Raw genomic sequence first — 27758 nt, forward strand, 5'->3', positions numbered from 1 at the left:
AATACCTTTTTGGTGTGGTATGTTGGTATAAAGTGATTGGACATCCAGGGTTAAAAAACCTCAACCTTCAGTCCAGCCTTTACCAACAGTTTGTTGTAGTATATGATGAGTATCTTTAATATGTGAATCTAAAGCAGCAACGTGACCCTGTAAATGGAAGTCTACAAAGTGAGATAAATTAGAAGAAAGTGAATCTATTCCCGAAATAATAGGTCTCCCAGGTGGATGTGCTAAATCTTTATGAACTTTGGGTAAGTGATAAAAAATTGGAGTGACAGGGTGTGAGGGTAACAAAAAATAAAACTCATCTTCTGAAATCACGTTATCATCCTTAGCTGTTTGTAACATCATTTTTAGTTCTAACAGAAAGGGGGTACTAGGATTCGATTGCAAAGGTGTATAATATTCTAAATCATTAAGCTGCCTATGTGCTTCTGCTACATAATCATCCCTGGACTGTAGGACTATCCCTCCCCCTTTATCTGCCTGTTTTATAACTAGTAGGGGATCGTCTTTGAGAGTTTTTAATGCTTTTCTCTCCATTTTGGTCAGATTTTGCATATGATAAACAGACGACCGTCTTTTGTTTCGTTCTGTTTTCTTGCACAGTGACTTAAAATCTTGTAATGTTTTGTTATAAAAGACAGTAATGACAGCACTTTTATGTTCTAGAGGAAAGAAATTTGATTTCCTTTTGAACTTAGGACGTGATGATTCCAAATTATTGGTTGAGATATCAAACAGCATTAGTTCTGTATCATTAGCAGTATTATTCTCTCTAAGTAATTCCTCCAACGTGTGGAGGCTTATATTATCGGACTCATCCAAAATAATAAGAGAAATCTCTTCATTTGGATGACTTTTAGTTAAACTTTTAGTAGCAAAGTAACGCTTCCTACAAAGATCTCTCATGAATTTATTTAAGTCAACAAATAATTCGAAAATGTTTGGTTCCTTGCTTGGAACAAAACTTAAACCTTTTTTGAGAAGTTGAATCTGATCATTAGTTAAATCCTTAGAAGTGAGATTATAGATTCCTTTACTATTTATCTGTATCTCGGTTTTCTTAGATCTCTTTCCTCCACCTCTACATCCTCGTTTTCTCTGTACCTTTTTGGAGTATGATTTGACAGAGTCTTGTAAGGATTTAGATGGTGGGAGATGTTCTGCCTGGGAAAATCCCCTGAAGGAATACTTTTATTATCCCCAGCCCTATTTCTATCCTGATACTCACTACGATATCTATTGGTTGTTCTAGAGGTATTGTATTTTTTTATGTGAGAAATTTCTTTTTGGTGAATATGTATCAACTTCCGATCTTAGCTGTGTTCTAGGCCTAGTGGGTCTGGGGAGAGATTCATTCGAATAATTATCGGTATTGGAAATTTCTATCCTACTTTTTTGTTTGTTATAAGATCTGACTCTATCAGTTTTGTAATCTTCTTGATCCCTAAACCATTTCTTTTTTTTTCCCATAAATCAAATCTTTCTCAAACCTTTCTACTCTGTTATTTATTTGTTCATCTCTCTCTTTAAAACTTGGTTGTTCTTTAAATTTTAAAAGGTCATCCTTTACCTTTTCAATTTTGCTAACTGTAAGGTCCACTTTTTCATTTCTGTAATTTACAAGGAGTTTCATTAATGAAAGGGAACATTGGTCCAGGATCTCGTCCCATTGTTTTTGTAGGCTGGGGTTATCATTAATAGACAGATGTTTAAAGACCCTCAAGCCTCTTGGGACGATATCTCCAAGAAACTACAAACCCACAGTGTATCACGCCATTTTTGTAAAGCACATAATGGTGATCCTTCATCCCTTCGTATTGTGGGACTGGAACAATTCTCCTATACAAAAAGAGGGGGAGACAGGTTCCGGAAATTATGTTTAGGTGAATCCTCATGGATCTTTAAGTTAGACACTCTGCATCCCGATGGTCTTAATGAAGCTCTGGATTATTCATGTTTAGATTAGATAAAAGGCAAATCTTGTTTAATCAAAATCCATTTTTATTATTTATCATAATAGGTATTTACTTTAGTTTTTTAGTTTAGTTATTCTTGTAATATATAAAATTATAAGTAGTTATGAGTGTATATACTTGTTATAGTATGAATTATACTTTAAATCTTTTTTATTTTTATTTTATTTTTATTTTCATTTTTATTTATATTTATATGTATAATTTATATGTATTAATTTATCCATTTGGTTAGTTTAGTACTTCCCATTTTTCATATATTTTAAGGGTATATACATAAAAAAATCCTATTTTGGTTATAATAACGGTATCAAGCGAAAAGATGGTTATTAATTTTCCAGCATAACTTTCCAAACCTTTCTTTCTTTTCCTTTTTTATTATTAATTATTTGGCTTATATATGCTAGTTGTTAGCTGTACAACTCTTATAGTAAAATATATAAGATCGGAACGCATCAATTGGTGTTATGTTCTAAATAGTATACCATTTAAAAGGTCTCTTTCTCTATGAATTCATGTATGTTCAACACTAAAATAATCAGACTTGCACAATAAACATTATGTCTGATGAAGTGACAAAACAAGTCAATTAGACTCAATTATCTAGTAGTAGAACTCTATAAAATATAAATCAACTCTGGTAGATTGACTCGGTACAAGCTTTTTTATATGTGTTTAACTGTATGCAAATTTGGTTTCTATAACTAGTTATGTTTATGTTGATGTTGATATATAATTCTTTCACTTAAATGCACTGAATTAGTGATAGTATCTACTTAATTGACACAACTGTTGTTAATAGAACTATTAGACAAGTATAAATTAGGGATCATTGAGAGGGGAGATATCCGTCTTGAGGAAGTCTCCGGTTGCCTTGGAGACGAAACGCGTTGACGCCCACTCCACGTTGGTTCTCTGTTTGGCTCAATTGGTCTATAGAGCGGTCTTGCTATCTTACACCGCCTCAGCACATAATTTTATGCTGCACGCCGGGCGCTCTAGCCGACGATTATCCGTTGAAAACTCAGCTGGAGACTCTGACAGCACACGCCTGCACGCTGCACGCCGGGCGCTCCAGCCGGCGACTACCCGCTGATAACCTCGCTGGTGATTCTGACAGGTGTCCAGAGCCGGCGGCACCCCGCAACGTTTACCGTTAAAAGGCTTACTACTGACATCAAAGCCAGCAGATACCAGCTGATCACTGCTCACGGCCGTTCTTAGCCGCCTCAACTACATCCAGGATTCCACCTGCTCACATTGGGTATTCACCGCTGTCCTCCACTGTGGGGTCTATTGCCTGTGACGTGGAAATAGTCATAGAGGTTTCATGATTAAGCTAACATTCAGGGTGAGCTTGTGCCAATACCATATTGATTACCTGCATATGTGCATTATTTTACAAAACGGACCCTGTATCTAATTACTCCAGGAACCAGCACATGGGTAATTATATATTGCAATTTCTATAAGTCATTTACTAAGAGACTGCATCATCATATTGCGGGACTTTCTTCTATCTAACTGAACACTGGGACGCCAGAGTTTAATAATTTAATTCCAACCAAACAGAGCCAACTAGTTACTTTTAAATATATTGTATATTTCCATATTTCTTTTATAGAGAGCAATTTATTGCTACAAAGTATTGTTATATATGTGTGTCTTATTGTGTCAATTTTAACAGACCAAATATAAAAGTGGTTACATAGATCTGAAGTTGTATCGAGTCAATTACTACACATGACAGACTGCACACTGTGGTTTTGTAAAGTGTCTTTTGGCGCAGAGTAAATTATTTTCTGTTTATTTGTTTTAATCATAAGCAACCTAGCAAGTTGCTTCTGCTCAGCTGCCAATTTACATTTTTTATTTAAGTCTATTCTGAATTTCACTTTTTACAATTAGCGCCGGATATTAACAGGTCTGTGACAATTGTCTAGATCTGTTGTTCACTAATTAGATAATAGCCATATATGCCAGTTTTGACAGGTGATAGCCTTATATTTATCATTATATTTTACCTTAACTTTTTTTAATTGAAAAATATTTCAAATTATTATCATTAGTAGCAGCTGTGGTAATAGTGGCAGATGCTTTATTAGTATTAATAAAGTGCATCTAGCAACAGAGGTAGGTACAGAGTTGTATAACACACACATGGGAGGAGTGGATCTCATGGATCAGTGTATGGCAAGGTACCCACACAGATGCAACAACAGGAGATGATATATTCAGGTGATCTTTCACTTTCTTGATGTGACTTGTGTAAACGCGTGGCTGCTGTATTGAATGTCTCCATCCAATGGAAATAATCAGTTGGATTTCAAAGCATCCATTGCTCAAGCACTGATCAACACTGGCTCTATGAAGCAATGTTGAAAAGGAAGACCAAGTGAAACACCACCTTCGTTAAAGCACAGGGCCATATCAAAGGCACCCCTTGAAATCAGATTCAGTGTGGGGAATCACTGGCTAAAGTTTACAGCTGCAAAACACCTCGCACCTGCAAGATCATCGCAGCTGATTGGATTGACCCCTATGCGTTAAAATCAGTTAAATTCAGTTGGTCAAAAAGGCTCAGAAGCCTTAAATAAAGATATCTGTGTTATAAATACTGAGGATATTTTTGTTTCTATATGAATATATCCATAAATAGGCAAAAAAGTATTGTTTTTAACTTAGATGTTTTGATTCTGGAGTAAAAATATTGTAAGCAATATGATAAGAAAAATATGAACTAGACCAGACATTTTTTTAATTTTACCTTACTTTTGGCAAGAAAAAAAAAAAAAAAAAACTTTCACGGTTTAAATATATTGCAGATGCATGTTGTCCATTCAAGTGGACACTTGCATTACTTCTTTAGTTTTATTGTTTAAAAAAACAATGTGTTTTTATAAGCCCTGAACATTAGTTAAAAAAAAACATTTAAAAAATCACTGCATTAGGTTATCATTATTAATGCATAAAAGGATAAAAATACAATATGTAAAAAAAGTTCATAAAAATGCTTAAAATGTTTTGAAATATCTATCATTATTAGCATTAATACATAACAAACCTTATTAGCATTAATACATAAAAGCCCTTATTTGGTTCTCATCCTACCTATCTAATAGCTCTTTCAGTGTTCACTTCTCTGATTCTACCTCCTCTTCTTTACCTCGAGTACCTTGGAGTACCGCAAGGCTCAGTCTTAGGTCCTCTGCTTTTCTCAATCTATACCTCCTCTCTTGGTAAACTAATCAGCTCCTTCGGATTTCAGTATCATTTGTACGCTGATGATACTCAAATCTACCTATCCTCCCCAGATTTGTTACCTTCTGTATTAGCTCGTGTCACTGGATGCCTGTCTGCCATTTCATCTTGGATGTCATCTCGCCACCTCAAACTCAACATTTCCAAAACAGAATTAATTATTTTCCCACCAGCTAAGAGTAGTTACCAACCTGATATCTCCATAACTGTTGACAATGCAACTATCCACCCTACCCCACAAGCTCGCTGCCTAGGTGTCACCCTTGACTCTGAACTGTCCTTTGTTCCACACATTCAATCTGTCTCTAAATCATGTTACATGCACCTTAAAAACATATCCAAAATACGCCCTTATCTTACACAAGACACTGCAAAAACTCTAATCCATGCACTCATCATCTCCTGCATTGATTATTGTAATAGTCTCCTTACTGGTCTTCCCAAACATAGGCTCTCACCACTTCTATCCATTTTAAATGCAGCTGCGAGGCTAATCTTCCTCGCCAGACGTTCTTCATCTGGTGATCCGCTCTGTCAGTCCCTCCATTGGTTACCGGTATTCTACCGTGTCAAATATAAAATACTTTTACTTACATACAAGGCTATTAACCAAACTGCACCATCACACATCTGCTCACTCATCTCAAAATATCTCCACACCAGACCTCTCCGCTCTGCACAAGATCTGCGTCGCTCATCCACTTGTATTGCCTGTTCCCATTCAAAATTACAAGACTTTACCCAGGCTTCACCCACTCTGTGGAATGCCCTCCCACGCACAATAAGACTCTCCCCTAGTCTCCGAACCTTTATACGTTCCCTGAAAACTCATCTCTTAAGACAAGCCTACCAAATTCCAGACCCACCAACATAACCTTCAATGCTTCCCTATCCAGTTACATCCCCTCTGTACAGTCCACATAACCTCACATTTTGTCTTCCAACATTGCTGGGTGATCATATCATACAACCCATTAAGTACCTAGCAATCTGGGTAACCATTATGTAACAGGTAGCATCTATTCTTGTGTATCAATGCCTATTTCCCTGTAGATTGTAAGCTTGCGAGCAGGGCTTTCCTACCTCTATGTCTGTCTGTCTTTGCCCAGTTGTGTTCTATAACTGTTGTTCTAATTGTAAAGTGCAACGGAATATGCTGTGCTATATAAGAAACTGCTAATAAATAATAAGAAAATAAATAACTAACAAAGCAGCATGGCATTCATGCACCTGTGCCAATGTTCTTACACAGGAATAAGGCACTAAGGTGATTTCAGCCCAGGAGGTCCTGCTAACCTGGCCAGCAATAACAGGACTTTGGAATCTGCTCCTACTTGTTCATAGATCTATTTGGTCACAATATTGAATACACCCAAAAGGAATACTGCTGTGGTGAGCTTTCACACTAATTAGCCAGTAAAGGGGACCAAGCTAAAAACCCCTTGTGTACAGATATGAGAGATGTTTTGTTTTCTGTTAGTTCTGTCTAAATGGTTTTACATGGCATTTTATTGCATAGACTATACATTGTTATAATAGCAACCAGCTGCAAAATTTTTATTGTTATATTGTGTAATAAATAATTTTGTATAAAATTATATATATATATATATATATATGAGTATTTTAGAGTATTTGAGTGTTTAATTCACATGCCAGACCTCTTCATGATTAGAGCAAAAACTAATGTATATTTATTTAAAATAGATCTACCTACTTTGTACCATACATTATGTGCAAAGTATTATAGACATTATTTTAATGTTGACATCTGTTAGTTCCATATTACTAACTGTATACTATATGTAACATTCTATGAATAATGGAGTTTCAGTTACAAAAGTATAATGTTACCAAAGATAAATACACAGGTCCCAGTTTTGCTACCATGGTAACCGGTATCATATTATTTGTTAAGTATCATTTCATTCAACGAGAAATATGTTAAAAAAATACCATTGCTCTAATTTACAATGGAATACTTTGCCACAAAGGCACAGATTATTCGTTTGTGACAGTTCGTCATAAAAATACAGTTATTTAATTAATTAGATCTTTATATGTATTAATATGTACTTGTGAAGCTAATAAAATGAGTGGAGGTAAAACTACTGTACAGTACATAATCAACTCATTTTTGTAACCTGAAAAAACTTTGGGGAAGAATGAATTACACGGAAGGAAGTTCTAAACATGTTCAACTCTACTAAGTATATATAGGACAAAGAAAAGCTGTATTCTAATGTCTGAGCGCACACCACACATTGGATTTCTTCCTCTGAACTTTGTTTACCTCCTATTCTTTCTGTAGTAGAGAGACGTACGCCAAGCTGCGCAGTGACAATTATTAGAGGAAAGGCTTCTTGTATATTGTAAATTGTGTTAAAATTACAATGGTGGGAAAAATACAAATGTGTGTAGATGATTTTAGAAATGCTGTGCCAATGAAAGACATTATGTGATATCTATATGGCATTAATGCTGCTCTATAACAATCAACAATTGACCATTAAAGCATAGTAAATAAATATTAATCAAAGAAACCTCTAACATGACTAATTCCTGCATTTTGGTTTTATGTATTCAAGTTTGTGGTAGATAATATATCGTATACAAGGGCTTCATGTTACGCTTAGCTCCTCAAAAATGCTCCACATTGGGCCTAATTCTGAGTTGATCACAGCAGCAAATTTGTTAGCAGTTGGGCAAAAACATGTGCACTGCAGGTGGGGCAGATATAACATGTGCAGAGAGAGTGAGATTTGGGTGGGGTGTGTTCAAACTGAAATCTAAATTGCAGTGTAAAAATAAAGCAGCCAGTATTTACCCTGCACAGAAACAAAATAACCCACCCAACTCTAACTCTCTCTGCACATGTTACATCTGCCCCTCCCTGCAGTGCACATGGTTTTGCCCAATTGCTAACAAACTTGCTGCTGCGATCAACTCAGAATTACCCCCATTGTATGCTTAGCACTAGAATACACTGTAATGTCCAACTAGTAACTGTACTGGCAGTTTGCTGATACCACTTAGTGCTCCATCCTCCATGTTATGATGCCATCACCAGTGTAACTGCCACTAAGGTGCAGTAGCATTTACTCGTCTATAGGTCTATTTTGCCTATGGAGTAAATTAGAGACAAATAATGCTGTATCCACCCAAATGCAATGAATCACATACACATCAAGCTACAGTCTCCTTCGTGGTACTTTGTGCCTTGATTAACATTAAGTATGCCTAGATATCCATTTTCTACCAAAGTGCATAAGTTTATGATTCAACACAATGGTGTTTACAGAGGAGCAGAATGCTGCACTGTCTGAAGGGAAGAGTTGGGAGCTGCGTGAAGGTGTTGTTAGAAAAGAACAGAGCATGAGCTTGGGTTGCCTAATGTGTGGGACAATGAAAAAATGAGGCAATGATCTGCAGAATGGGATTTGTGAAATGAGTTATAGGACTGAAGAGAGGACACTAGGCATTTTGTGCTGTGAGTACATTGCACATTATAAATCCATTGTACAGTATGTAAGTACATATTATCCACTGCTATGCCACTTGCTGCATTTCCTGTATGTCCTGGAAACCAAACTACATACAGTACTTACCAATAGGTGAACAGAGAGGATCGGGACTAGGGGCGTGATCCAAATAGAAGGAGGCTTGATCATGTCCCCGGTGTGTCCCTGGTGCTGATCAGTGCTAGGCTTCCCCTCTACATCCTCTCATCACCTCCAATAACACTCTCACTGAAGCAGGCACCATACCTGCCGACTGTCCGGGAGATCATGACAATGCAGTTGTGATTGTGACAATGGGACAGAGCCCTCACATTTGGTTTTCCTGCTGTAACTGGGACAGTTGGGAGGTATGATATTATGGCATTTATCTCAGTTAAAATCTCTCTGTTGCACCTGTATTCTAGGTTTGGCAATAATAAGGTTGCACTATCTAACTAGCAGGAAGAGGGACAACATTAATAAATAATACCGTTTGATAATCTGGCATAAGATATTTAAGCAAGAATACATGGACTTATTCTGCATTGATCATTTATCAATAGAGATAAGCAAGATTTGCAGTTCCACTAAATATTCACCTAATTCTTCATTTAGACATGAGACTTTTCACAAATTCGACAGCGGAATTTGGCCATTAGTGTTCTCTGAACTACCCCAAGCACACCTTGCTTTATGTAGACTAGAAATTCATCAAAATGCAAATTTACAAGCATAATGTTATGCAATCAATTAAAATAGTCATATATCAACCTACATTTGGTGTCATTCTCGCATTACATGCCAATTAGTGCTGAAGATAATTCATCATAAAGTGCACATCACTTAATTACATATTTGGCTTTTCATACATGTTAAAATCTATCTAAAGCACAGTAAGCAATTGATGAATGTTTCACAATAAATATCACACATCTGTCAGTATCACAGCATCGTACTGTACGACAAATAAAAGATATGAGCATTTCTATTGCTTTGAAATATATCACTGTCATCAGGATTTACTGTTTTGAGATGATTACTGATTTGCATAACTATTTGCACTGCCTAAAGAACAGATGGGATCAGATCATAATGATTAAACAAATGGCATGTTTTACTGTATGTGGTCCCAACTAAACACTGGAGAGTGCCAGCAGGATAAAGAAACATTGTGGCAGTGAAGTAAATACCTACCAATTAAACTTAAGAACACTGTAAAGTCACTTACTACAAAATATCTTATTTTAATAAGAAAGAAAAACAAAACAAAACAGAAATCGCAAGAATCCAATACAGACATATAATACAAGAAATTATGTGAAAAGTCCAGTATCAAATATATAATGCAAAAAACTTACAAAAGTAAGCTAAAGCACAATAGACAAAAAGAAAATAAATGGAACAGCAAAAAAAAAATAATAATAATGGAAAAATAGAAGATGCAGGTGAGGAGCATAGGATAACGGTGAAGGAGAAGAAGCAGAAAGGAGGGGGAAAGGGCGGCATCTGACGGAGGTGGGTTGAAAGGACAGCAAACTTCTCCAAATGGAATGAGCAGAACTAACAGTTTCTAGGTTCAACGCACTGAAAGAAATGACAATCAGGCAAAAATAAAGATACTCTCCTAAAGGTAAGCAAAGGGAATATATCACCAACCAGAAGCAACCCAGACTGGATCACAGACCCATCACCCCGAGATCAATGTTTGCAACCTGAGTCAGACTCACCGTCAGAGTCAATACCAGGAGGCCAACGACAGAGAAAACGAAAATCAGCATACTGGAGGCCTAAATGGGGGTACCTCTAAAGGTCTCGTATCCGCCATCTGTGGAAGTAAATACGTCATCCACCTCCATGTACAAATCTATCTTACCTAGCAAACCAGTTAGATACTGTTGGAGGACAGGAGGAGCACTAGCGCATTGGGATAACTGCCTTAGCGGCGTTATTCAAGTGACACATAAGGGATTTCTTGTATTTTGAGAGTGGTAGTAGGGACAAATGGCAGAGCCAAAACTCAGAGTCCACTGAGACGGATTCCCCTAAAACTTTAGCAGAAAATTAATCACTTCATTCTAGAAGGGGAGGAGGCTTGGGCATTGCCACCAGATATGAAACTGGTGTACCAGGTGCATCAGCACAGCACCAGCACGTGTTGGGACCACCAATCCCCAACTTACAGAGTGTGTCTGGGCATCTTTACCATTGAGATAACAGCTTATATTGAGTCTTGACCATACAGACAAACAGATGTGTATTTTTATTTCATATGTGGCAAAATACAGCATGACAGCAACATACAGTACTTAGCAGCAGAACATCAAGGTATCCAGAATGCCCAATGGCCATCCTAAGGCTGCTTTCTCAGAGGCAGCCTACCATGCCTGTTTGTTACTGCCATTTCATGACTGCAATAACAAATGAGATTCATTTTAGAAATGAATATAGCATTTTTACATGTACTATTATACTTTCCAAAATGTTTCCATAAATTTTGACTGTTTTTAAACTTTTATAATTTTATTTTTTCACATAAAAAATGCAATAAAAATGTAGGTAAATGTATAACTCCTGAATATCCTAATTTAGGTGGAACAGTCCCTGTTTGGGGGCTTTGTTCCGCTATCCCTATTGGCGGCATGTCTGATTGGGTGAGATAAGGTGATTGGGCGAGATGTTGGGAGGCATGCAGAGCAGCAGTAAATGAGTACCATTAAAAGGAAATGAAGAGGAATGAAGATAATGCAACACATTGGAAGCATGGATACTTCCCCCCACTATTGTCCATATTCTCCCAAAGTTTTAGGAGGTATATAAATGTATTTTCCGGAAATACAAATATTCCAAAATATGGTATATAACATATTTAGGATTATTCAATTGTATTTTTCTCTTTTTACTTATTTTACTGTACCATAATTTCATGAATGAAGAGTTCATTATGGGGGAGATCTACTAAGCCTAAGAGAGAGAGATAAAGTGGGGAGAGATAAAGTACTAGCCAATCAGCTCCTAACTGCCACATTACAGGCTAAAAATGACAAAAGCTGATTCATCACTTTATCACTCTCCAATGCTAAGTCAATCTGCCCCTATGTGTGACCATCATACATACTGCTATAAACTATTTAGAACAAAAATAATCCCATTCATTTTGTTTTTCAAATTACATGCAAACATTTTGTTCATATGTAGTAACAGGAAAATACAATCTGTATTGTATATTGTATACAATCAGTAGTAAAAACTCAACAAGGTACTGTACATATCTGTATTCTCTTATCATTTTCACGTGATTCTTGTTGATAAATACATGGTTTCAAAAATCCAATAGTTCTTCAAGAGCTTTCCCTGCAGTCAACTGCATGATGTATAACCAAAGGAACAGGTACACAGCCGGTTTTAATTGAATTTCATAGTGTAAAGGTCACAGTTCAGAGATGTCAGAAGAACACACAACTTCTTGTTATAATCTTTTTCTAAGTGAGTTTTAGATCACTGAGCTTTAATTGGGTGACAACACTGGGATCCTGATGTTCACTTTCCTCTTAGGAAATCCTTCTTTCAAGTGCTTTCATTTCATAAAAACCCATTTAATTTAAATGTACTTCAGAAATGTGCTTGTAGAAATAATAGAATTGGTAAAAAAGTCAAATCTACCAGTCATCTCCATGTGACGGATGCATTCCCGTTTGCTAGTCTGCATAATGAGTTCTTACATGAAATTATATGTCTAGTGACATTAATCACTTCCACTAGGAAGGATATAATCAAATACCTGTATAAAAAAGAATATAGTATAACATTGTAAATAAGACAAGGGAGTTATATATGAGACGTGATGCCACTGTAGCTGATTTTATATCATAATTTGCTTTAAGCCAGAGGTTCTCAAACTCGGTCCTCGGGGGCACACACAGTGCATGTTTTGCAGGTAACCCAGCAGGTGACCAGGTGTATTAATTACTCACAGACACATTTTAAAAGGTCCACAGGTGGAGCTAATTATTTCACTTGTGATTCTGTGAGGAGACCTGCAAAACATGCACTGTGTGCGCCCCCGAGGACCGAGTTTGAGAACCTCTACTTTAAGCGGACATACAGAAGTGCATGATGTAAAATACAGGAAAAAGAAACAGTTGATACATAGTGTGGTTAGTAGCTGTTTTATAGAAACTCTTCCTAACTTACAAATTTGCATGTAAAAAAATATTGCCTTATTTTTCCAACAATGTGGTTTGTGAGCAGATTGTGAAATATTAATAGCATCAATTAAACTCTGCAGATGGCAGTAAACCTGGACGCTGAGCTCTTTGATGGGACATTTTCTGTTGCGCCTTGTAATTAATGCGACACTTCTGCAAATGTTTTTACAAACTCCCAGTGCTGAATTATATTTCTCTATCGTCCTAGTGGATGCTGGGGTTCCTGAAAGGACCATGGGGGATAGCGGCTCCGCAGGAGACAGGGCACAAAAAGTAAAGCTTTCCGATCAGGTGGTGTGCACTGGCTCCTCCCCCTATGACCCTCCTCCAAGCCTCAGTTAGATTTTTGTGCCCGGCCGAGAAGGGTGCAATCTAGGTGGCTCTCCTAAAGAGCTGCTTAGAAAAGTTTAGCTTAGGTTTTTTATTTTACAGTGAGTCCTGCTGGCAACAGGATCACTGCAACGAGGGACTTAGGGGAGAAGAAGTGAACTCACCTGCGTGCAGGATGGATTGGCTTCTTGGCTACTGGACATCAGCTCCAGAGGGACGATCACAGGTACAGCCTGGATGGTCACCGGAGCCTCGCCGCCGGCCCCCTTGCAGATGCTGAAACAAGAAGAGGTCCAGAATCGGCGGCAGAAGACTCCTCAGTCTTCTAAAGGTAGCGCACAGCACTGCAGCTGTGCGCCATTTTCCTCTCAGCACACTTCACACGGCAGTCACTGAGGGTGCAGGGCGCTGGGAGGGGAGCGCCCTGGGAGGCAAATGAAAACCTATTTGGCTAAAAAATACCTCACATATAGCCTCCGGGGGCTATATGGAGATATTTAACCCCTGCCAGAATCCACTAAAGAGCGGGAGACGAGCCCGCCGGAAAAGGGGCGGGGCCTATCTCCTCAGCACACAGCGCCATTTTCCTTACACAGCTCCGCTGGTCAGGACGGCTCCCAGGTCTCTCCCCTGCACTGCACTACAGAAACAGGGTAAAACAAGAGAGGGGGGGCAAAATAGTGGCAAAAATTATATTATAAAAGCAGCTATACAGGGAGCACTTATTATAAGGCTATCCCTGTCATATATAGCGCTTTGGTGTGTGCTGGCAAACTCTCCCTCTGTCTCCCCAAAGGGCTAGTGGGGTCCTGTCTTCGTTAAGAGCATTCCCTGTGTGTCTGCTGTGTGTCGGTACGTGTGTGTCGACATGTATGAGGACGATATTGGTGTGGAGGCGGAGCAATTGCCAAATATGGGGATGTCACCTCCTAGGGGGTCGACACCAGAATGGATGCCTTTATTTATGGAATTACGGGATAGTGTCAACACGCTAAAGCAGTCGTTTGACGACATGAGACGGCCGGACAATCAATTAGTGCCTGTCCAGGCGCCTCAAACACCGTCAGGGGCTGTAAAACGCCCTTTGCCTCAGTCGGTCGACACAGACCCAGACACAGGCACTGATTCCAGTGGCGACGGTGACGAATCAACCGTATTTTCCAGTAGGGCCACACGTTATATGATTTTGGCAATGAAGGAGGCGTTACATTTAGCTGATACTACAGGTACCACTAAACAGGGTATTATGTGGGGTGTGAAAAAACTACCTATAGTTTTTCCTGAGTCAGAAGAACTAAATGAGGTGTGTGATGAAGCGTGGGTTGCCCCCGATAAAAAGATGCTAATTTCAAAGAAGTTATTGGCTTTATACCCTTTCCCGCCAGAGGTTAGGGCGCGCTGGGAAACACCTCCTAGGGTGGACAAGGCGCTCACACGCTTATCTAAACAAGTGGCGTTACCCTCTCCTGAGACGGCCGCACTTAAAGATCCAGCAGATAGGAGGATGGAAAATATCCAAAAAAGTATATACACACATACAGGTGTTATACTACGACCAGCTATAGCGACAGCCTGGATGTGCAGTGCTGGAGTAGCTTGGTCAGAGTCCCTGATTGAAAATATTGATACCCTGGATAGGGACAATGTTTTACTGTCTTTAGAGCAAATAAAGGATGCATTTCTTTATATGCGTGATGCACAGAGGGATATCTGCACACTGGCATCACGGGTAAGTGCTATGTCCATTTCGGCCAGAAGAAGTTTATGGACGCGACAGTGGTCAGGCGATGCGGACTCAAAACGGCATATGGAAGTTTTGCCGTATAAAGGGGAGGAGTTATTTGGAGTCGGTCTATCAGATTTGGTGGCCACGGCTACAGCCGGGAAATCCACCTTTTTACCTCAAGTTACTCCCCAACAGAAAAAGACACCGACTTTTCAACCGCAGCCCTTTCGTTCCTTTAAAAACAAGAGAGCAAAGGGATATTCATATCTGCCACGAGGCAGAGGAGGGGGGAAGAGACAGCAACAGGCAGCTCCTTCCCAGGAACAGAAGCCCTCCCCCGCTTCTACAAAAGCCTCAGCATGACGCTGGGGCTTCTCAAGCGGACTCGGGGGCGGTGGGCGGTCGTCTCAAGAATTTCAGCGCGCAGTGGGCTCACTCGCAGGTAGATCCCTGGATCCTGCAGATAATATCTCAGGGATACAGGTTGGAACTAGAGACAGATCCACCTCGCCGTTTCCTGAAGTCTGCTTTACCAACGTCCCCCTCCGAAAGGGAGACGGTCTTGGAAGCCATTCACAAGCTGTACTCTCAGCAGGTGATAGTCAAGGTACCTCTTCTACAACAAGGAAAGGGGTATTATTCCACTCTATTTGTGGTACCGAAGCCGGATGGCTCGGTAAGACCTATTCTAAATCTGAAGTCCTTGAACCTGTACATAAAGAAGTTCAAGTTCAAGATGGAGTCACTCAGAGCAGTGATAGCGAACCTGGAAGAAGGGGACTTTATGGTATCCTTGGACATCAAGGATGCGTACCTCCACGTTCCAATTTACCCCTCACACCAGGGGTACCTCAGGTTCGTCGTACAAAACTGTCACTATCAGTTTCAGACGCTGCCGTTCGGATTGTCCACGGCACCTCGGGTCTTTACAAAGGTAATGGCCGAGATGATGATTCTTCTTCGAAGAAAAGGCGTATTAATTATCCCATACTTGGACGATCTCCTGATAAGGGCAAGGTCCAGAGAACAGCTAGAGATGGGATTAGCACTGTCTCAAGAAGTGCTAAAACAGCACGGGTGGATTCTGAATATTCCAAAATCCCAGTTAATGCCGACAACTCGTCTGCTGTTCCTAGGGATGATTCTGGACACGGTTCAGAAAAAGGTTTTTCTCCCGGAGGAAAAAGCCAAGGAGTTATCCGAGCTTGTCAGGAACCTCCTAAAACCAGGAAAGGTGTCTGTACATCAATGCACAAGAGTCCTGGGGAAAATGGTGGCTTCTTACGAAGCAATTCCATTCGGCAGATTCCACGCAAGAATTTTCCAGAGGGATCTGTTGGACAAATGGTCAGGGTCGCATCTTCAGATGCACCAGCGGATAACCCTGTCTCCAAGGACAAGGGTATCTCTTCTGTGGTGGTTGCAGAGTGCTCATCTATTGGAGGGCCGCAGATTCGGCATACAGGATTGGATCCTGGTGACCACGGACGCCAGCCTGAGAGGCTGGGGAGCAGTCACACAAGGAAGAAACTTCCAGGGAGTGTGGACGAGCCTGGAAACCTCTCTTCACATAAACATTCTGGAACTAAGAGCAATCTACAATGCTCTAAGCCAGGCAGAACCTCTGCTTCAGGGAAAACCGGTGTTGATCCAGTCGGACAACATCACGGCAGTCGCCCATGTGAACAGACAGGGCGGCACAAGAAACAGGAGTGCAATGGCAGAAGCTGCAAGGATTCTTCGCTGGGCAGAGAATCATGTAATAGCACTGTCAGCAGTGTTCATCCCGGGAGTGGACAACTGGGAAGCAGACTTCCTCAGCAGACACGACCTTCACCCGGGAGAGTGGGGACTTCATCCAGAAGTCTTCCACATGCTGGTAACCCGTTGGGAAAGACCAATGGTGGACATGATGGCGTCTCGCCTCAACAAAAAACTGGACAGGTATTGCGCCAGGTCAAGAGATCCGCAGGCAATAGCTGTGGACGCGCTGGTAACGCCTTGGGTGTACCAGTCGGTGTATGTGTTTCCTCCTCTGCCTCTCATACCAAAAGTATTGAGAATTATACGGCAAAGAGGCGTAAGAACGATACTAGTGGTTCCGGATTGGCCAAGAAGGACTTGGTACCCGGAACTTCAAGAGATGATCACGGAAGATCCGTGGCCTCTACCTCTAAGGAGGGACTTGCTTCAGCAGGGTCCCTGTCTGTTTCAAGACTTACCGCGGCTGCGTTTGACGGCATGGCGGTTGAACGCCGGATCCTAAAGGAAAAAGGCATGCCGGAAGAAGTCATTCCTACTTTGATTAAAGCAAGCAAGGAAGTAACCGTGCAACATTATCACCGCATTTGGCGAAAATATGTTGCGTGGTGCGAGGATCGGAGTGCTCCGACGGAGGAATTTCAACTGGGTCGATTCCTACATTTCCTGCAATCAGGATTGTCTATGGGTCTCAAATTGGGATCTATTAAGGTTCAAATTTCGGCCCTGTCGATTTTCTTCCAGAAAGAATTGGCTTCAGTCCCTGAAGTCCAGACTTTTGTTAAGGGAGTGCTGCATATACAGCCTCCTGTGGTGCCTCCAGTGGCACCGTGGGATCTCAATGTGGTTTTGGACTTTCTAAAATCTCATTGGTTTGAACCACTAAAAAATGTGGATTTGAAATATCTCACATGGAAAGTGACCATGCTACTAGCCCTGGCTTCGGCCAGGAGAGTGTCAGAACTGGCAGCTTTATCTTACAAAAGCCCATATCTGATTTTCCATTCGGACAGGGCGGAACTGCGGACTCGTCCGCATTTTCTCCCTAAGGTGGTGTCAGCATTTCATCTGAACCAGCCTATTGTAGTGCCTGCGGCTACAAGTGACTTGGAGGACTCCAAGTTACTGGACGTTGTCAGAGCATTGAAAATATATATTGCAAGGACAGCTGGAGTCAGAAAATCTGACTCGTTGTTTATATTGTATGCACCCAGCAAGATGGGTGCTCCTGCGTCTAAGCAGACGATTGCTCGTTGGATCTGTAGCACAATCCAACTTGCACATTCTGTGGCAGGCCTGCCACAGCCTAAATCTGTAAGGGCCCACTCCACACGGAAGGTGGGCTCATCTTGGGCGGCTGCCCGAGGGGTCTCGGCATTACAACTTTGCCGAGCAGCTACGTGGTCAGGGGAGAACACGTTTGTAAAATTTTACAAATTTGATACTCTGGCTAAGGAGGACCTGGAGTTCTCTCATTCGGTGCTGCAGAGTCATCCGCACTCTCCCGCCCGTTTGGGAGCTTTGGTATAATCCCCATGGTCCTTTCAGGAACCCCAGCATCCACTAGGACGATAGAGAAAATAAGAATTTACTTACCGATAATTCTATTTCTCGGAGTCCGTAGTGGATGCTGGGCGCCCATCCCAAGTGCGGATTATCTGCAATAATTGTACATAGTTATTGTTAACTAATTCGGGTTATTGTTGTAGGGAGCCATCTTTCAGAGGCTCCTCTGTTATCATACTGTTAACTGGGTTTAGATCACAAGTTGTACGGTGTGATTGGTGTGGCTGGTATGAGTCTTACCCGGGATTCAAAATTCCTCCCTTATTGTGTACGCTCGTCCGGGCACAGTACCTAACTGAGGCTTGGAGGAGGGTCATAGGGGGAGGAGCCAGTGCACACCACCTGATCGGAAAGCTTTACTTTTTGTGCCCTGTCTCCTGCGGAGCCGCTATCCCCCATGGTCCTTTCAGGAACCCCAGCATCCACTACGGACTCCGAGAAATAGAATTATCGGTAAGTAAATTCTTATTTTTGAAAGCAGGAGAAGATGGGAACATTATTGAGGAAACAAATATCTGATTATATAAAACTGAACCTACTACTCAAGCTAGGGAAGGTAAGTTTAAAGATGGAATACAGATGCTCTTCAAGGATGGACAAGGCTCCTGAACCGACTATGGGGGTAATTCAGAGTTGATCGCAGCATCAAATTTGTTTGCAGTTGGGTAAAACCATGTGCACTGCAGGGGGGGCAGATATAACATTTGCAGAGAGATTTAGATGTGGGTGGGTTATTTTGTTTCTGTGCAGGGTAAATACTGGCTGCTTTATTTTTACACTGCAATTTAGATTTCAGCTTGAACACACCCCACCCAAATCTAACTCTCTGCAAATGTTATATCTGCCACACCTGTAGTGCAAATGGTTTTGCCCAACTGCTAACAAAATTGATGCTGCGATCAACTCGGAATTACCCCTATGTGTGGTTGCTCTCTTATTTACTCAGTTTTCCTCCTATCCCATAGACTCAAGGCTATATTACCATTAACATATTTTCTAAATGTCACACAATTGTTGTTTGCCTAATTAAAAGTGTGTCCTCATATGATCAGATAAATGAAAAAAGATTCTTCAAATTACTCATCTTTCTGTATGAGATTCTACACAGGGGCGTTTTAAGAGAGGAGGAGGCCCGTGTTCAGCCTCCTCCGTCAGGCCCCCTCCTGTCTGCCCGGAGCGCCGTAGAGTCTGAGCACTAGAGGGCTCAGACTCTACTGCGCATGCGCAGATCTCCGGGAAAATGGCGCGGCGGCCATTTTCCCTGAGATCTCTCTACTGCGCATGCGCAGAACGCCGTGAAAATGGTCGCTGGGCCATTTTCACTGTGTTCTAGCGGCGCTGCGGATGCCGGCGCTGGACTTCGGAGGGGTAAGTATTTTACAAATGGGTGCAGTGTGTGCGGTGGGGGCCCCCTCTGGACTCAGGGGCCCGTGTGCACCGCACACTGCACCCATTATAGAAACGCCAGTGATTCTACAGTTACAAAATAATGTGTCTCTTTGAGAATAAACAATGTTGCAGTTGAAAAAGGTGTTCTATATGGGTGTACAATATGTTTATATGCATTTTGTTCCATAAAAAAACATACTGCCCTTATTTACACTGAATATTCCCTGTTCAGTATAATTAACTATCTAATACCCCTTTTACACCAAGTAAAAATCCCAGGTCATTGCCGGTTCGACCCGGCAAACCAACCCGGGAATCTACCAGGGACCGGTGTTGAGGGACAGTGTAAACGGGTAACCTGGGTAATGTGACCCAGGACCTGTTAACTGCAATGGGAGTCCACACCTCCTAACCGCAGCATCCTGCGGGCGGTCAGGAGGAACACTGCACACACAAAGCAAGGCAGACAGCAGCGGTGCCGAGGTGAATGATGAATGGATGCTGCACTCCTGAGTGCGGCATCCATTCACTGAACAGACGGAGGCTGGGGGCAGCCCCCAGAGTGACATAGGTGCCCCAGGGCTCCCGATCAGCGGGTTTCCCGGCACTTAGAGATGATTTCCTCTCCAAGCACTGGCCTAAAAGACACTGCATCCCTGTACAGTGTGAACGGTGCCGACCCGGGAATAGTGTAAATGGGGTAAATCCTGGGTGTGACCCGGATTGAAACTGTGTTCCCAATCTCGGGTCAGATCCGTGATTTTGGTGTAAAAGGGGTATAAATAACATTGATATAGTCACTCATTAACATATGGGTGTTGCATAGAAGGTCGACAATGTTAAGGTCGACAGTCAATAAGTTGACCCCAAATGGTCTGCAGGTACAAAAGGTCGATAAGTACAATAAATTGACACATGAAAGGTCGACAGTGGTTAAGGTCGACAGGCACAAAAAAATAGTCGACAATTTTTGTTTGAGTTTTTTTGGGCAAATATTGTATATTTTATGATCTGTGACAACCATTAGTACAAACGTTGACATTCATGGACTAGCTTCGGTAGCCATGCTTTGGGCACAGTTTACTGTTCCCAATCTATGTCCATGTGGATAGAAAATTAAGAAAATGTTGGGAAATGTGAAAACCCCCAAAAAACATGTGTAGTCCATATGTGTGTCGACCATTGTCATATCAATCTTTTGAACATGTTGACCTTTTGTACCTGTCAACCTAATGCATGTCGACCATATGGTGTTGATCTTTTGACTGTCTACCTAGACACTTTAGACCAGGCATGTCCAAACTGCGGCCCTCCAGCTGTTGTGAAACTACATATCTCAGCATGCCCTGACACAGTTTTGCTGTCAGAGAATGCGAAAGCTGTGTCAGGGCATGCTGGGATGTGTAGTTTCTCAACAGCTGGAAGGCCGCAGTTTGGACATGCCTGCTTTAGACCTATCATCTGGATACCTTAAGATATACAGTTCAGGTATTTAGCTCTTATATTTGCAAATAGCGCTATATCCATAGGTTAATATAATCTTCATACACCCTTCAGGTTTTTATCGTGCCTGGTAATTAGTTATTCGGGCAGTGTATTCACTTTCTTATCCCCTGAATAGTCTTGATTTCCAGCGTATATGGTACCATGTTGTACCTGGTGTACAAGGGGTGTGCAGTATGTTTCGGGAAACACAAAAAAATATATACTTACAAACAAAATGAAAATTAAATTTTTTCAAAGTAATCACCAGAGGAGCCTATACAAAGTTGCATGCACTCAAACTACTTGGTGAAGCCGCTAGACCATTTCCGAAGCAGGTATGTCTTTTACATGCTGGGTGAAGGTCTCCACTGCAGCTTCAAAATGAATCACACGCATCTTGTGCTTGATTTGTGGGAACAGGGGTCCAGGTCTGGACTGTACAGCAGATGACCAAGCTCCTGGGTGCATTCACTGGCCTGAAAATTCACCACTTTCCTGGACTTGTGGGTTGATGCATTGTTGTGATGGAGAAGGGCACCACAAGTGCGAGTTCTTTGATGACACCTGGAAATGGCTGCCAGCACTTGTAGCATGCACTGGTTGGCGTACCAGTCTCCAGTGACAGTGCGCTGCTGCATGAGTGGTACGGTAGCTACATGACCAGTCTTGGCCACAAAAATAGCCACCATTTGATTGGTCATGCTGCACTTGGCCATATGATTGACCATGTTGTTTGATCTCAAGGTTGAAACTGTAGATCCAGGATTCTTTGCCACTGATGATCTCCCATACAGAGTTTAAGCGACCACCATCAAACCTGGCTAGCATGTTGTGATATAAGTCACCCGAGATTCTTTCTGCTCTCGAGTCAGCTGATCGGGCACCAAGCGTGAAGAAACCTTACTCTGGCCAAGCTTTGATGCATTGTTGTGATGGAGAAGGGCACCACTAGTGCGAGTTCTTGGATGACGACTGGAAATGGCTGCCAGCACTTGTAGCATGCACTAGTTGGCATACCAGTCTCCAGTGACAGTGTGCTGCTGCATGAGTGGTATCAAACGGATGGATCCAGATGAGATGGTTATCTCAATCTCTAACTGGGCCACAGTTGCTCAGAAGTTCACCTCAACTATGGCCAGCACTACAGAAACATTGTCCTCGGTAATGGTGGACACAGGTCGGTCACAACGCTCATCGTCTCCTAGGGACCATCTCCTGCACTGAAATATTGCAAACCACTCAACACAGAGGTTTCAGACAGTGCTTCTTCTCCAAAAGCAGTTTGCAGTCGGTCAAAACACTCCTGCTGTCGCAGACCACTCTTGTAGTCCTAGAAGATCATGGCTCTCAGGTGGCCTCTGTTGAGCTCCATACAGGGATGGACTGAGGCTGATTTTTGGCCCTGGCATTCATGTGTGCATATCAATAGGGGCGCAGACACTGCTCATGGGTGCATGCTGCGCCCCCATCTTTCTTACAGACAAGCACGTTGGGCAAATGGGTGGGCAAAACAGAGAGCCGTAAGCTGTGCTACGCATGGCCATCCTGATCGCTCTGTGTGGACAGTCCAGCCCAACAGGCCATTGGCCCTTCTGGCATTTGCCAGAAGTGCCAGATGGCCAGTCCGGCTCTGGCTCCATAACAAGTTGTGAAGGAAGGGAACATGCCGACGTCTTCTGTGTGCTGCTTACAGTATATACAGTTCTGTGCACTGACATTTCATAAGAACTTTAGTCAGAGATTACAGTTCACAACCAGACAGTAAGATTGTGTGTACTCTACCTATGCACTGCACACCTGGAAACTTATTGCACTCCCCTCGTACATTGATCAAAGATCTTTTATTTTGGTACCACAGCACACACACTGAGGAAGATGTACTAAGCCTTGTAGAGTGATAAAGTGTAAAGATATTAAGTACCAGCAAATTAGCTCCTAATTGCCATGTTACAGGCTGTGTTTGAAAATGACACTTAGGAGCTGATTGTTTGGTATTTCTCTCTCAACTTTATCTCTCTCGAAGGCTTAGTACATCTGCTCCAATACCTGTTACATTATGAGATCTCAGATGCTTTGTGGCATTACACCCGCAAATCAAAGGCGGATTTTGGGGTCATTATTTCAGCCCCCCAAAAAATTAAATAAAAAATATCATGTTTCCTCCATTAATATAACATGATAATTTAATAAGGACATCCAGTGATAAAGCTAGGCTTTCTGTCACCTTAGGCAAAGACTCATCTCTTGGTTCTGGGGTGTCTTCACTTTTAAAAAGAGCATGCAAGCTTCACTGTCTCATGACTCAAAGGTAAGTATTGCGGCCTGTACTACACTACATTACCTGCCACAGAGCATTGCAGTTACTGCCATATAATGCAGAGAGAATCGCAGTGATAGCCATGTAATACAGAGAACATCACAATAATCACAATATAATGCAGAAACCATTAGGGATCACCGTATAATACTGAGTCTATCAGTGACCACCATAAAATATCGAGTGTAGTTAGTTGGTCACAAACTATCTCTGAACTCGCTGAAGAAAATTACCTGGAGCATAACACCATTAACCCAAGCATATGCACACCTAAAATGACCTGTATCAAGTGGACTGGCCACAGTGAGATTAGTACTGGGTGATCTTATCTGCTGGGACCAAAACATATTAGTGGCTAACCTCACATTTCCAGTGGTGTGAATATAAGGACATATATTAAGCCAACACGCAACTAACTTTTGAAAAAGCAACTCTTACAGATGTGTCCTCTTACAACTGTGCTCCATGCGCATCAAGTCTCGTTACACATTACGAGTGAGTGTTGTATGACTCGGTAGCGTCGAACGTCTTTTTTGTGTCTTTTGCCACAAATATGCGTCTTGGATGCAATGTAATGCAATAGGACGTACAAGCAGCTTTTGATGTTTAAAATGATATGCAGCATGCCTATATAAATGCTAAACTGAGTATACCCTCAGAAAAATACTAAGTCAGACAGAACCCGAGATACCTGGATGGGAAGAGCAAGTAAGAGGCTCAGATAGGGACCACTGCTTTAAAGTCGAATATCTGCAGTTTCCCGTAGCCAATTTTCAAAAATGTGGTACCCCTGGAAAAAGGGGACCCTCAACTATCAGCCCTTATACTCTTTGGGGCCTTGAGCAAGTGCCCATTGAGCCCATACGAAAAGACGGCTCTGGCTGGCACCTGGCAGCACTCGGTTGCGTCCCTGAGTCTGCACTAGTGCTTTCTGCACTAATGGTGCAGCAGCAAAACTTTAACATTGCATGTAGAAGGGGGTATAGCCTAGTGTCAAACCGCCTTGTGCACTGCGGCTGCTCTTACTCCGTGTCAGCACAGTTCTGCTTAGCAATGTCCCACCTCCCTTGCGGTCAGCAGTACGGCAGCATCTGGCAATAATATCACCAGCACACACATGTGCACAACTAACAGGCCTAACCAGAGAAGGGGATAACCACATGCAGCTGGCTGCTTCCGTCTCATTCCCACCGCTGCCCGGTTAAGAGTCTATAGTACCATAATACCCAGAAGCTAAATAGCAATCCCACTGGTGCCCCTGTCCTCTCTGTCACCCGGGTCATATGTCACCTTAACACCCCCAGCAATGAGGTAAAAAACAGCCACACCCTAACCCACAAATCTCTGCCCCTGGAATCTATACTCCTCCTCCTCCCCTCCCTCCCTCTGCACTACTGAATAAGAAAAGGCTGATCTAATGTTGTGGTGGGGGGGCAACCTTCTGTGCCACTCCCATCAAGTGGCACCCCTAGGCACATGCCTCATGTGCTCAGTGGGAAATTTGCCACACATTATGTCCGTGAAGGGGGAGGGGCTGGCTCTGATTATCAGTCTCCCACTGTATAGACAGAGACAAAACCATTTATCATACAATACATCACAGAATACACAACTCTTTCATCAGAGGGGTTTCTGGGTATTAAGAAACACCCCCTGTGTGCGCCCAGGGGAAGTCACATTGGGGCCTATTCAATTATGTGAATGAGTCTGCTACACCTGCTAAAACACTAGTTTCCACATGTTTTTCACATTTTGACCCATTCAGCAAAGTAGTAACACAGGAGATACAGTATCTTTTGTGTTTACTACAGGCCTAATTTTATATGTCATCCCCACACACTGCTATGGAGATAACGATTCATCAAGCTTTGAAAACTGAAATGTAGAAATGATTGGCCTAAGGGCAACATCTTCGTAATTCTTTTCTGAGAGGGCTCACATAGGTGTGGGCCAATGGCAGAGTATGCTCTCAAGCTCTGCCAGTACAAACCCATTGTTAAAATCAACTTTCATTTTAACCTTTGCTAGGATGTCCTAGTATGTCTGCTATGATAAATTTCCCTAAAATTCATTCAGAATCATGGTTCATGAGTCTTTATGTATACAAAATGGTAGTATACTCTGAAATTCGACAGAATTTGGTCTCTCTGGCAACTGGATCTTGAGCCCTCCCTCGACTATAAACAAAATACATAACAATCTGGAAGCACATCTCACAGGCCACCAATGAAATTATTTCAAACACACAGTTACATTTAACATGTCTGTTACCTCAGACACAACTGGAGTACAGGTTTTCTGAGTCCATTCTTCATTTGAACAATCATTTTTTCTGGAACAATGATTCTTGCACCAGCCACACTTCATATATGAAGGAGTTGCAATGCAATGACTGCATGACCTGTAATGTTCACAGCCGAGGCCTACTAATGGGATCTTGATGATCTGCAACAGGAACAAACATAGAATGTTACTCATGTTCTTCCTCGCTTTTCAATGTTTTACATATGTTTAAGACATGACTGAATAACCAACATTTCAATTTTCAGATATGAACCGTGGAGGTAAAATGCCACTGAAACTCCACTAAAAAGTATTGTCTCCACACTCCACTTCAGAGCTGCAACTCCTCCAACATATTTAGGAAAGTGTCCGTATGAGATCTGCTAAACAATAATGGTGGGTACACTCTGTGAGCGATATGGTCTAATGTTTTCCCTTTACTCCTGGGAAGCCGATATAGGGCATACACACTGGACGATATTGCTAACGATATACTGTAGTTTAGTGAAATCACGCCACGGCTGGCCTATACATGTAGTTTTGGAAAATATGTCCAAATTGAGCTGCATGTACAGCGCGCATCATCCAACAGTCGTAGTGTACATACTGGGCGATATATTAAATGATACTGCTCAGAAGGGTGAAAATGAGCGATATCGTCTAAAATATCGCCCAGTGTGAACGCACCTTAACACTCATTCAGCAGACATCTAAGTTACTGTGACAAAACTGTTCCGGCCCCTGTGTATCATACTCCATGTGCTTAGCAGCTCCCTCCTAACTTGACAAACTACCTATTGAAAGAGAAATAGTCCCTGCTGGACTTCTCTACTCTGCCTGAATGTCTGGGAGAGTCACAAATGTAGGTTAGAGGGCCTAGTCCTAATGGAACCCACTTCTTTTTCCTGTGAATTGGGTGAGTGCCACGACAAAGCAATTCATGTTATCTGGCCCCAACCCTGCTGTATGAGGATGCATGTCAAACTGGCCCATAGAACTAAAGGGCAGGGCCCTACACACTGGCAGATAACACTGCACGATACGAACGTTCTCAATTATTAATGAATGAGAACTCGTTCATATCGTGCAGTGTGTAGGCAACAACGATGAACGATGCGCGGCCCCACGCTCGTTCATCGTTGGTGCCCCGTCGCTTATGCATGCAGGCCAATATGGACGAGATTGTCCATATTATCATGCATTGCTATGGCGCCGGGTGACGGGGGGGAGTAAAGAAACTTCACTCCGCCCGTCACCTCCCCCCGCCGCCGGGTCACCCGTCTGCCGTATTGGCGGTCAGGGAGCTCGGCGGCGGGTCGCCCAGTCTGTAGGGCCCTTAACCCTCCTGGATCTACCAGTGAGAAGCTACAAAAAGTAGAACCTTATGCATGGATTTAGTTAAGTATAAGCACATTTGTTATTTATTATTCAGCTCAGGAAAACTAGAACCGTTGATATATGAATAGAAAGTATTGACTTTAATCGATTCTTTACAACTATAGTACTTTACTGCAGTTCTGTAAAAAATGACTTTATCCACCCAGAAAAAGGTTCATCAATACTGGATTAAGATGCAATACCAAAGGGATGTAGTTGGCTTCCTGACGATCAGGATGACAGCAGTCAGAACACCAGCACCAGAATCCTGACACCACTGAGAATTCCGACGCCGTAATCCCGACAACCAGAATCCGGACAGTCAGAATCCCAAACGTAAATATGCCAGGGAGGATTAGGGTTAGGCTTGGCGGGAGAGGTTAGGGTTTGACACTAGGGGAAGGGTTAGGGTGCGGGAAGGGAGGGTTAGAGACGAGTTAGGCTGCAGGAGGGGAGGGTTAGGGTAATACTGTGGGAAGGGTTAGGGGGAGAGTAAGGGGTGAGGTTAGCCTACCTTCCAAACAGTGTCGGGATTGTGACAGTCGGGATGCCACTCTAGGAATTTGGACTGTTGGCATC

The 27758-nt window shown here is 42.1% G+C and overlaps 1 protein-coding gene across 2 annotated transcripts in view; it reads right to left on the reverse strand.

The window, feature by feature from the left end:
• MET (MET proto-oncogene, receptor tyrosine kinase) overlaps positions 1 to 27758 on the reverse strand; it is a 226627-nt gene that overhangs the window by 98462 nt on the left and 100407 nt on the right. For both annotated transcript variants that reach the window (XM_063927234.1, XM_063927235.1), the window contains exon 5: positions 25791 to 25964. In XM_063927234.1, coding sequence (XP_063783304.1) covers positions 25791 to 25964 — 174 coding nt within the window. The remainder of the gene's footprint in view (positions 1 to 25790; positions 25965 to 27758) is intronic.

This window comes from Pseudophryne corroboree, chromosome 6, assembly GCF_028390025.1.
Source record: "Pseudophryne corroboree isolate aPseCor3 chromosome 6, aPseCor3.hap2, whole genome shotgun sequence".
Taxonomy (NCBI): Eukaryota; Metazoa; Chordata; class Amphibia; order Anura; family Myobatrachidae; genus Pseudophryne; species Pseudophryne corroboree.